The following is a 13,018-nucleotide window of genomic DNA, read 5'->3' on the forward strand; positions in this document are numbered from 1 at the left end:
CATGAGGCCGGTGAAGCGCTGCTCTCTGATCCCCAGGAACTTGGGCTGTTCCCCGGGGGCTGAGCACTCTGACTCCAGCTTCAGGCTGTTGACGTGGGAGATGGAGAGGACGGTGGCTGCCACAAACCAGGGCAGGCCCATCACAGAACACACCCCCAGCATCACCCCCACCACAAACAGGTCCAGGTGGTAGCCACAGCCCTTCTGTTGATGGGAACCAGAGATATGGGGTTATAGCATCCATACTGCAGCGATACGGTAGTAGTATACTATAATACATGAACAATAAGGAGATATACTGTATAATGTTCAGATCTTTAATTATGGAGATATACTGTATACTGTTCTGATCTTTAGTTATGGAGATATACTGTATACTGTTCAGATCTTTAATTATGGAGATATACTGTATACTGTTCAGATCTTTAATTATGGAGATATACTGTATACTGTTCAGATCTTTAATTATGGAGATATACTGTATACTGTTCAGATCTTTAGTTATGGAGATATACTGTATACTGTTCAGATCTTTAATTATGGAGATATACTGTAGACTGTTCAGATCTTTAGTTATGGAGATATACTGTATACTATTCAGATCTTTAATTATGGAGATATACTGTATACTGTTCAGATCTTTAGTTATGGAGATATACTGTATACTGTTCAGATCTTTAGTTATGGAGAAATGAGGAACAGTATGCAAGGCGTTAGTTGAAATGGTAGCCATAGCCAAATGGGACAGAAATTAAACAGTCCCCTCAAAAATTGGGATCAAAACCCCAAAATAGAATCAGCCTTTAGGGGTTTGACGGTTAATTATATCATAATAATGACCTGTTAAGTTTTGAATTTCACATTTTATCTGTGAAAACTATTACCACCATATAGCAGTAAAAGCAGACACAGTAGAATGACTTGAATTGGCAGCCATTACCTTCAGTTTGTGTTCCTTCCTGTTGATGATAACAGCAGTGATCTGTTGGTCCATGAAGATGAGGATGGTGCAGAGCAGGGCAGGGAGGACCGCGATTATAGTGGTCCACCACGGGTTGCGCCCTATTGGGTTCACTATCCAACCACGGTCGTCTCTGGTTGGCTGTGGGAGGGAGTGAACATGATCATGATCTGTGTGTGTGTGTGTGTGTGTGTGTGTGTGTGTGTGTGTGTGTGTGTGTGTGTGTGTGTGTGTGTGTGTGTGTGTGTGTGTGTATGTGTGTGTGTGTGTGTGTGTGTGTGTGTGTGTGTGTGTGTGTGTGTGTGTGTGTGTGTGTGTGTGTGTGTGAGTGTGTGTGTGTGCTCACCTTGAACTTGTTGGGGACCTGCAGTTTGGGTGAGGGGATTCCCAGGGCGTAGTCCACTAGGACCATGGTGAGGATGGTGATGAAGACAGCAAAGTCACTGATCTGGGCCCTCACCTGAAGAACAAGAGAAATTCACAGTCAAACTAGGAACTGAGCTTATGGTGAATCTCCTATTTCTCAGTGGCATGTGAATGCAAGTTAATTGTCTGTAACGTCTTCACTTGTCTGCTTGGCGGAACGGTGTATCACATCTATCTTGTTCAGGTTGTCGTTGTAAAAGATAATGTGTTCTCAATGACTTACCTGGTTAAATAAGGCAAATAATAATAATAAAGCGCAAGTAAGTGTAGGATCTCTTAGATGCCACAAGGGGGCATCAGTACACTGGAAAATAAATTCTTACTCCTGCAGCACCCAACAGCACTCATCGACATATCATTGAAATATAATGGGTAGATTTCCATATTATTTCTCAAAATGATGTACCAGTAGGCGGTAGAGCACTGATACATCCACCAAAGTCTGAGAGATTATGGGGCAAGCATCAACAATCAATCAAATATCATTGAAATCCCTGCAGATGTGGCTACCGGTCCACATTCCTTGCACTCAGGAATTATGAGGTGTAGTTGGACGTGCCTTGGTGGGGAAATAGCGGCTGGTCTTGAACTCCTTGAGGAAAGCAGACATGAAGACAGTAGAGAAGAAGAGGACCACGGACCAGAAGAGAACGTCAGGGATGTAGGGGCCGTGGGGGCCACAGGCGCTGCCGTCAAACTCCCCCCGGAACACAAAGCACTCCTATACAGGAAGAGAGAGCGACTGTAACAGCTGAACACAAAGCACTCCTATACAGGAAGAGAGAGCGACTGTAACAGCTGAACACAAAGCACTCCTATACAGGAAGAGAGAGCGACTGTAACAGCTGAACACAAAGCACTCCTATACAGGAAGAGAGAGCGACTGTAACAGCTGAACACAAAGCACTCCTATACAGGAAGAGAGAGCGACTGTAACAGCTGAACACAAAGCACTCCTATACAGGAAGAGAGAGCGACTGTAACAGCTGAACACAAAGCACTCCTATACAGGAAGAGAGAGCGACTGTAACAGCTGAACACAAAGCACTCCTATACAGGAAGAGAGAGCGACTGTAACAGCTGAACACAAAGCACTCCTATACAGGAAGAGAGAGCGACTGTAACAGCTGAACACAAAGCACTCCTATACAGGAAGAGAGAGCGACTGTAACAGCTGAACACAAAGCACTCCTACAACAGGAAGGTACGAGAGACCTGAGAAGAATCCTATATCTTTAACAGGATAGACTGGCCGTGTCTGAAATCTGTCTTGCCTACTACATACTAAAACTACATCCTGTGTACTAACAGTACTACATACTATTTAGAATGTACTGTTTAGTAAAAATGTATGCAATTAGCAACAAATATCAATATACCACTTATTTATACTGAGAAGGCGTCATCTAATGCAGAATCGCGCTTGTTCCCCACTATCACCTATTCTGATTATCAGCTGTTGTCAAACACACATGGGTGTGAAAAAACGATTATCTTCCTCAATAGTGTGTGGTGAATTCTACTTGACGAAAAGCCGAACTGAGTATGACATGCTGGCATTTAAAGCATACAACTTTTTGAAATTTCACATACTACAAAACGTTATATTTTCGCATATCCAAAAAGCCTACTATTTAGAACGCAAGTATGGGTATTTGGACATGGCCACTGTAAGGTATGAGTTACCTACATAGGAAAGATAAGAAGACCCAGTCAAAGTTAGCCCCTGGTCCCAGATCTGTTTGCACTTTATAGACAACTCCTATACACACAAACAGATCTGAAACCAGGATAATTAGAAATATTATGTTAAGTACAATGTTTGTGCATACTGCACAGTGCTTATATTCTGTAGTACTCTACCACTGACATTTCATATGGATGTCTCCACTATACATTTATTTCATGTCAATGACTCCATTTCCTCTATGCAAAGATTTGGACAGAATCAACGTGCATGAGTGCGTGCATGAGGGACTGGCTCATGCTGAATCATGTCTGTGTGAACCCAGTCATTCATGCACATAGGATTGAAGTCACATATTGTGTGTGTTTGTGTGTGTGTGCGTGTCATTCTTGACTGGCTTCATGCAGGTGCGCATATGTGTGTTGGAGTGAGATTGACACATTAAGCCTTCAGAGGTGTGACAGAGTCACAGTGAATACTAAAAGAATGCTCTACTGTTCTGACTGTTTCTCTATGGTGACTGTGCGTGGTTAAATCCTGTTGAAATCCTGCCTACATATCTTTAATCCTGTCACACTGTTCTGTTCGGTTCCCTCTGGGGAAACACATTGTACTATTAAGAGACAATGTCTATCCCTATAGCATCACACCCCTCTCCAGGGGATGGCTATTTCACCATGAAAAATACACTATATTTAAACAATATAATATTTGTAGCAATTTGCTGATGAGTGATGTTTTAGAAGTAATTGAGTAAGGTGTTAGTTACATCATGTCTCAATATTACATCAGGGGGTGGTTATTGGTCAATAGTCCCCCGTGGTGCCTGACCCTGCACTGCACTATAATACTACTGACCTCTAGAAGTTAATGTGATGATTACACAGTGCAGCTGGGGGTCTACTACAGAAGGAGGTAGTCAGTGACCTTACAGAGCAAGGCTTCATCGCCCAGAACCCAAGATCAGGGCTTTTAGGCTTCAAACCCCTCTTTACCTTGACCTCCAGGCTGGTCCAGTTGACCTCTGATGCAGTGATGTTCCTGTCCTCCCAGTACCTCAGAGTGGAGTTGCTGGGATCCTTTGGCTCCACACACGCACACCTGTCAGAGCACAACACACACATACATGAGTGCACACACACGTGCACACACACGTAAACACACACATATAAACAGTCACACACAAGCCCGCAGACACACACATGCACAAGTACGCATGTATGAGTACACACACGTGCACGAATAAACACACACACACATTTGTCATCTTGCAGCCTTAGTCTGCACATGTCAACACATCTGTGTCCTTATAGTTATTCCACCTCAAAAAGCACAAGAAAGAGGATTTTGAAACCCACCATCTCAGATTGTTCTGAAATCGCTTCTGTAGTTAGAAACTGATAAGGTTAGCATTCCTAAAATATAATTTTTCTGAAATATTATTTGATCTCTGAGAAATTAAGGGATTGCACCCAAATTGGCCATTTTAATTTATAGGATTCATATGAGCAAAAGCAATTGGTTTTCTACTTAAAGTTGCAAAGAGAATATTGTGATCCATTTAAGAGACCAGCAAAATTGATAAAAGGGTGTGGTGGCAGTAGCAGAAACAGCGGCATCTAGTGGGCAAAACTTGGTACTTTCACACTAATTTTATGGTATAGAATGCAAGTGACTTCAATGGCTAATAATTTCTCTGAACAGGGGAACAAAACATCACCATATTCATAGGGAATACATTACAAAGGATGAAGATGCAATACTCCAAGCAGCAGCTCCATACTACGTTTCAGACATAGAGAACTGATACTGTATACTGGTTGTTGGGCTGAGATTGGCGTGGGATGTGGGGGGTCCGTGGGTGGCTTTTGATCATTTTATTGGATACCTCATGTCTTACTCATTGTTAGGAAGAATTATGGTCCAAATCGAATGTTAGGTACTATATTTATTGAAGATCCTATAAATTAAAACGGCCAATTTGGGTGGAATAATTAGCTTAATTTCTCAGAGATCAAATTATTAATTAAGTTTCAGGAATGCTAATCTTGTCTGTTTCTAACTACAGAAACGATTTGAGAATAATCTCAGATGGTGGGTGACATGGCTTGCTGAAATGACATGGAATGAAACATGCGGATTAATCTCTATGACCTCACCAATGTGAACATTAACATTTACTTGACCGTACATTACATTGACTTAGAACGATTACATCATGTATTAATGTATGTCCCTGGATTTACACATGGGATTATTCAGCATACTACAATAATCTTGTAGCATTACCGAAAAACTGGATAAACTGCCCATATTGCCCATCTGTGCTTTGATGATGTAGCTAGCTAACACCAATGTGTACAGGACTCTGGTAAACAGTATGTGTTAAAAAATTAATAAAAAATGGACTGTTGTCCACCTGCAGTATTGTAGGTCGAGTAGTACTTACACTTATGAATGCTACTTAAACAAAGAAGTACAATTTATTCCTACTACTACTAGTTCCACTTAAGAGTAGCGGTAGTTAGTGGGGTCCTGGTTCCATTAATGAGTACACTCTTAGAAAAAAGGGTTCCAAAAGGGTTCTTCGGGTGTCCCCATAGGAGAACCCTTTTTGGTTCCAGGTAGAACCCTTTTGGGTTCCATGTAGAACCCTCTTTGGAAAGGGTTCTACATGGAACCCAAAATAGTTCTCCCTGGAACCAACAGGGTTCTACCTCCAACAAAAAAGGGTTATTCAAAGGGTTCTCCTATGGGGTTCTAGATAGCACCTTTTTTTCCAAGAGTGTGCTACAGGTTAAGAGTACTAGTTTCACTTATTGGCAGTTAAAGGAGTACTACTAGTTGCACTTACAAGTACTGGTAGTTAGAGGAATACTAGTTCCACTTATGACTATTTAATCCACTTATGACTATCAGTTCCACTAACGAGTACTATTTCCATTACTTACGAGTACTGGGTGAGTTTCTGAAGGTTGTTGTTCATGTTGATGGGGTAGTGTTCTCCCAGGTGGATGAGTTTCTCCAGGGCTTCGTAGATGAAGATGATGCAGATGAGCGAGGCGAAGGCCTCCTCTGTGAAGCGGGTGATGTAACAGACCAGGGAGCTAGCATCTGTAGCCACTAGGAGCAGGCAGAGGAACGCCGTCCACAGGCCGATACAGGCCCTCAGGGAGAGGTAGGACAGGTCATAGTCCCTGTGGACAAACACACACACATGTAACTGGTGGGATGCGAACCCCCATCTCCCACACGGAAGACCAACGTCTTAACCATTAGACCAAAAGGACATTTCTTCTTGGGCAGAGGTTATCACCGATTTTCACACGAGCATACACACACACACGGACACACACACACACACATACACACATGCATGCACACACACACACACACACACACACACACACACACACATACACACTTGACTGCAATCCAAAGTCCATGCATGAATGAATGACTGGGTTCGCACAGACATGATTCAGCATGAGCCAGTCCCTCATGCACGCACTCATGCACTTTGATTCTGTCCAAATCTGTGCATAGAGGAAATGGAGTCATTGACATGAAATATATTTATAGTGGAGCCATCCATATGAAGTGTCAGTGGTAGAGTACTACAGAATATAAGCACTGTGCAGTATGCACAAACATTGTACCTAACATTGTCTGCCAATATATTTCCAATTAACCTGGTTCCAGATCTGTTCACGTATATAGCCATAGTCATAGTCCATGTGGACAAACACACACACGTGTAACACTCGGAAGACCAACGTCTTAACCATTAGACCAAAAGGACACTTCTGCTTGGGGCAAGGTTGTCACCAATTTTTGCACGAGAGACACACATGGACACACACACACACACACAAACAAACACACACAGCCTTAGAAAAACCCATACATCTATACTTAAAGTCTTCCTACATGCCAGGAACAATGTACTGCAGCCATGTCACAGTGATGAGAGCAGCTAAGACAATGTGACAATGTATCTGAAATGGGGCAAACTCACTTGCAGAATTTGAAGAGAATCTTCTCAAACACTAGAACAGGCCCTGTGCTGCCTAGAATGGTGAGAGGCTGCCCAGCGAACAAGGAGTAGGCTATCCCCGTCATGGAGGCTCCAAACAGGGACTCAATTGCACTCTGGCCAAAGAGGAAGAGACAGTAATAGGTTAATGGATCACAGGTTGCATAGCACTTTTCATAATAACTACACCTGTGAGTCTGTGCAGTCTTTATTTGTTGAAGTTGGATATCTACTGGGGGATACAGCAACTAAAACATATCCATCTGTTTAGAGTTCAGCTTCATAAGGATACCATCGTCCTTACCTAATGTGTGAATGTAAAAGTGCTTTATTGTTGTGCATAACTACATCAGAAATCCAACAAACAAATACAGGAAGTAGGCCTTCAGAAAGTCAGACTGTTCTTCTGCCATTTGTAATAACATTTGTCTTACTATGCGTCCCTCTGTGGCTTCCCCCAGTAGTCCTCCGAAGGTGATGACAGGAGACATGCAGGCACAGTAGAGGAAGAGGAAAGAGGCCAGACACTGCAGGCTCACAGCGTCCGTGTAGTCAGACAGGTAGTGGGGCGCCTTGCGCTTGATGTCCATGAAGAACCCTCCAAAGAACCTGGAAATGACACACACATTAGTGCATGTACACATGCATACACACACACACACACACACATACCACCTTAGTGAACCAGCATCAAATACCATATGAAGTAAAAGGAGTCAAATGTGTTTCCTTTCATTTTTCAGTTGCTTTTTTAAACACATTCCCACAGGCCACACACTAGGAGGAGGGATGGAGAGAGGAAATATACAGGCACATGGCGACCTAGCCGGAGGCGGTTGCCGGGGTTACGGTGGGCGTGACTTTGAGTGGTATTTCAGCCGAGTCGGGGATGGATGCTATGCTGTGGCCCTCTGGGAGATCATGGCTCATAGCAGAACTGGGCTGCAGGCCAACCTACTGTACCGTCAGGATGAGTTCCTCAGAGACCTACTGTAGCAGGGATCACTTACTACAACTACAACTATATCACTTAAAAACCCATTATATACAGCATCACTTACTACAACTACACATAGCCTACTGCCTCCCTCTAAATATACTGTATTACACTACTACAGCTTTCTCCTTACTCCAAATACACTCTACTACACTACTGTAGATACCCAAAACAAATTACACCTACAATAAAGTATTGTTAATAAAGTTGTAACACTTTATTGTTTGTGTCCATAAGTGCTTATAAGCTACTGCTAATAAGACACTAATAATTCATGAATTCATATACATTATTTTGCACTGTTAAGTATTTATTAGCATTTTAAGAGATTAGGTAACTTTATTTACAGCATCAAAATGGAATGCTGTAGGGTATTAATATTGAACAAATTATAGCCTATAAACAGCACTTAGTTAAAGCACACTTAGTGCATGTATTATAAGTGGACATGATTATATGATGAACTTATAAAAGCTTAATAATAGATTCAAATCAGCCCTTAGTTAATGCACACACAGTTAGAGCATTATATGTGGACATTTAATTGTACAATGAAGTGTTACCAAAATAGCTAGAGTGTTTTCCCCAGTGCTGTCGAGGCACATTTTAATAAGTGATGCTGGTCTTATGTAGGAAAGTATGCATGGATGATTCCAAACGCATGTATCACACTCAATCCCAGCTCTTTTTGTGAACTCTTGAGTTTGAGGAACGAGAGAAACCCATAAGGAGGGCTAAATGTTCTGCTAGGGACAGGGAGAGCCGGAGAAGAGACAAACAGGGGACTGAAAACCAAAGACGAAGAGGACCTTAGATGGTCCACAGTGCTGGCGGGCCTACTCTCAGCCCAAACACACACGCATGCACGCACGGATGCGCACACACACACACACCTTCAACTCACGACCACCACACACACTCTAACCTACCTTCCTGTGCGTTGTAGCTCTGGGCCTCCATGGCCACCAGGTTCCTCTGCTTCTCCCAGATCCCCGTTGAGTAGAGGAGGGACCTTGCGCTTTTCCTGTGTGGTAAAGAATAGAGTTCAGAGGTCGGATGGAATATAAATATTTATTTGCCATAAATAGCTATATAATTTATTTTCAATGCATCGCCACTAGTAGGAATTGACCTAAAATAGCCTGTCAGGCAAAACATTATTCCTTCCAACAACACAGGACTGCTTTTTTAAGGACAAGCCGTCCGGCACGTACCAGCTGATAATAGACAAAAACAAAACAAATGGATTCAGAGCGGATTTAGAATTTGTCCTTGGGGAATACCAGCAGTTAAATCCGAGTACAATTCAGATTGGGTTTAGCCAGTGATGCAGTTGGAAGCAAACTAACAGATGATGGCACAGGGTCAGAGCCAAATATATATGCATCTCAAAATAAGTCTCTGGTTAGGGGTGATGTCACAGACACCACCAGGAAGAGGCTCACCTGAGAGGGCACGTTTTTGGGCGGCTCTATCCTGATGGAGGGGTCCCACTCCCCAGGTGGCAACACAGTTACCTGGTCCAGGAACTCATCGATGCCGGCCACCAGGTCGTTCCTGTCCTTGGCTTTATACGCCACGTCATGGAACACCTGGGAGGGGGCAGAGAGGGGATGGGGTTATCCTGTATGTGTCATCATGAGCTGTCATTAAACCTGGCTAACATAACCAAAGATAATGCAGGGAAAAGTGCACACAGGACTACTGCAGTGTGGCTACTTACCTCGTCTGTCATCAGAGTTGCGATGGATCGGCCAATCTCATGGTACTGTGGTCCTTTTCCCAGAGGCCCCAGCAGAATGAACAGAAACCTGAGAGAGAACACAGAAGAAGTTTTAAACCAGGGTTTTACCTAAATAGAGTGCATCCACTCAGGAACTTACCCAATGAAAAACACCTATCCCACTTTAGTTACAAACACATGGAATTCATAGTATTAACTGTAATCATCATTAACAACAGAGCACGTACAATATAATAAAACGTTACACATACAAAATAGAATTAACATTATAATAAAATGACAGTGTGTGTCTGACCTGGTGGTGATGGGGACCTCAGCTAGGCCGCTGAGCAGCACGGCGGGACACAGACGGACAAAGGCCACCACAGGCTGCTCCAGGAACTCTAGCTCCCCCACCAGGACGTTGGATGCCTCTGCACCGGGTGGAATCTTCTTCATGAAGTGGAGGTCAATCTACAGACATGATAATCCTATTTAGCTAATAGGAGATAGGAAAATATGCTAAATATTGTCGACTGAAATGAGGGCCAGGGGATCATGGATAGGCCTACTGAGAAATCTGTCATAATTAGGCTACAGCAGATGTTTGGCAAGATACTGGGTTGTGACTAGAATCAGTGGGTTTATTATTCATTGAGCTACAGAGAAATGGCTAAACGCTTTGAGTGGGTCACACAGCATAGTAAATGCACTGGTCTAACACATACTAACTGGTGGCTAGCATAGTCACAGTAATGTAGCTACTAGCTAATGTATGACGATAAAAAGTAGCATTGTGCTTAGCTGAACTTTTGGGTGACCTGTTAGCCTGGTAGCCAACCTTGGTATGACAACAACCATAGGAGTTGGCTATACAGAACATTGAAATATGGTGCGACCAGGCTAGGTGAGTGGGGCCTTACTTTGCTGAAGTCCACATGGCTGTTCTCCCGGCTGACATGTTCCTTGCCCTCTGTGGTGGCTGGCTGGGACTGGGGAGAGACTGTCTGACCTGGGAGACATCAGGACAGGAGAGAGCCAGCCTGTTAGTCACTTTCACTGGACAACATACTGTACAGTACTCAGATTAAGGCTTTTAGTGTTACACTATAATCTAGATGAATTTATCAATTGATTAATCCTACCTAGATTAATGAAGGAATGAGGCCTTGATGATGGTCTTTGTGATCAAAACGTTGCACTTTCTAAGTTGAATTTGCAAGTAGTACTATTCTACTTTTGAAGGTTTGGTACTGCCCAAGAGGTTAGAGAAAACACATGGAGATTATTAATGGATGTACTGGATGTAATGAAGTGGTTATGATAGTTTTTTTGTGATATGTTTGCAACTAAACGAGTTCCATTTGAGAATGGCCCAGTGTTAGTCTCAGACTAGACTACAGGCGTCCTGTCTAGTTGCCTGTATAGATCTCCTCGTCTGGGTCCATTGTTGGGATAGGGCAGTAACCCTGGGCAACAGCCTGGTGGAAGCTGAAGCGAATGGAGCTCCGCTTAGCTCTGCAGTGCAGGGATTGGCTGTATGGATCTGAGGGGGGGGGGGGGGCAGGCACGGCGGGGGTGCTTTGACGGGGTGGGGCTTACAGGTGGGGAAGGAGTGGTGATGGAGGTGGACACACACAGAGGCCATGGCCTGCAGGACAAGGCCTGTCTGCTTGTGTTTGTGTCAGTCTTGGGGGCCTTCATCTTAAAGGTGCAAAAAAGGAGGGAGCTGTCGACAGGATGTGTAAACGAACACACACACATGCACACAGACACAAGCAGACATATATAGACACACATATATCCACACACACATATCCACACATGCATGGGCACACACACATAGACAAACACATATCGACACACACAAACAAAAGGAGAGAATGTAGATAGTAGTTGAGATATTAATCAGACAACAGCAAGTCACACAGAGACACGATACAGCACAACAATAAGAAAAGCCACAAAACTCTGGTTGGTGTGTGATTGGTTGGTGAGCTCACCATTCTTGTCCATGGAGTGGGGCTCGGAATGCTTCTTGCCGATGTCTGCGAAGGAGCGTACGATGGGGATGCGGTTGGCCAGCTTCTTCTGGTTCTGGTGGTGGTGCTGCTTCAGGAGCGCCTCACGGATCCTCCTCCTCACATCCTCCCCCACCGCGCCCGACACCTCATGCTGGTCCAGGACCATATCTGAGAGAACACACATATAGATTGGTCAGGGGTTCAGTGCATTACTCAAGGGCACAACGGCAGTCGTTGGCACCTGATATTCTAACTCCAGTAACTCTCCAGTCAGTTGCAGGCTCACTCCCGCCAGATTTTCCCTGTCAACCCTCGGATTTGAACCGGCAACCTTCTGGTCACCCTCCACTCCAGCACCACTCTACGTACCGGCGATCTCCTCCAGTGAGTTGGCCCTCATGTCCAGCAGCACGGTGCCGTTGAGGATGCAGCTCCTCAGCTCAAACAGGCTGTGTAGAGACAGGGTGGCCACGTAGGGCTTACTCCAACGCTCGCCTCCATCCTCCACGTCCTCCTCAAACTTCAGCCACCTACAAACACAAAACAGAGACGCATAAGCAGAAAACGGACACCTGATTGGCCGAGGAGCTGGAGCGGGTCGTGTGATTGGTTACCTGGCGGTCTCCTTCCACTCGGCGTCCTCGCCCTCTCTCAGGCAGATCTCGTCCAGCTCCGTGAAGAGGGCGTGAGGTATGTGCTCCTCGTCGCCATCCTCCATCCCCAGCAGGAACTGCACCCTCTGGGCAGGAGTGTCTGCTGTAGAGGGGTAGAGGAGGAGGAGGAGGAGAGAGGGAGATGGGGGATGGAGATAGAGAAGAGAGGGAGGAAGATGTGAAAGAGAGAAAGAGGGGGGAGAGAGTGAGAGAGAGAACGAAATAAAGAGAGAGAGAGAGAGAGAGAGAGAGAGAGAGAGAGAGAGAGAGAGAGAGAGAGAGAGAGAGAGAGAGAGAGAGAGAGAGAGAGAGAGAGAGAGAGAGAGAGAGAGAGAGAGAGAGAGAGAGAGAGAGAGAAGGGAGAGAGTGAAAGAGAGAGAGAGAGAGAGAGAAAGGAGAGAAAGAGAGAGATAGAGAGAAAGAAAGAGGGAGAAAGAGAGAGAGAGCGAGAGAGAGGAGAGTGCAGAGAAGAGGTGTGAAGAGACATCAATCAATGTAGCCTGGGTGCCAG

At 44.4% G+C, this 13,018-nt stretch overlaps 1 protein-coding gene across 1 annotated transcript; it reads right to left on the bottom strand.

Annotated features, from left to right (window-relative positions):
• Positions 1 to 3: 3 nt before the first annotated feature.
• On the bottom strand, positions 4 to 12,587 carry LOC311125802 (sodium-driven chloride bicarbonate exchanger-like; the record flags this gene model as incomplete). The annotated part of the gene is made up of 16 exons (XM_084199835.1): positions 12,469 to 12,587; positions 12,224 to 12,384; positions 11,834 to 12,022; positions 10,754 to 10,842; positions 10,147 to 10,304; positions 9,831 to 9,918; positions 9,553 to 9,699; positions 9,037 to 9,131; positions 7,545 to 7,719; positions 7,093 to 7,226; positions 6,026 to 6,271; positions 4,070 to 4,175; positions 1,947 to 2,108; positions 1,308 to 1,421; positions 941 to 1,102; positions 4 to 204 (listed from the first exon to the last, which is right to left on the bottom strand). Coding segments are annotated over exons 1-16 (2,331 nt in total), but the record flags the coding sequence as incomplete, so codon positions are not given.
• Positions 12,588 to 13,018: the final 431 nt, after the last annotated feature.

Source organism: Coregonus lavaretus, assembly GCF_964263955.1.
Source record: "Coregonus lavaretus genome assembly, contig: HAP1_SCAFFOLD_8704, whole genome shotgun sequence".
In the NCBI taxonomy this organism is placed as follows: Eukaryota; Metazoa; Chordata; class Actinopteri; order Salmoniformes; family Salmonidae; genus Coregonus; species Coregonus lavaretus.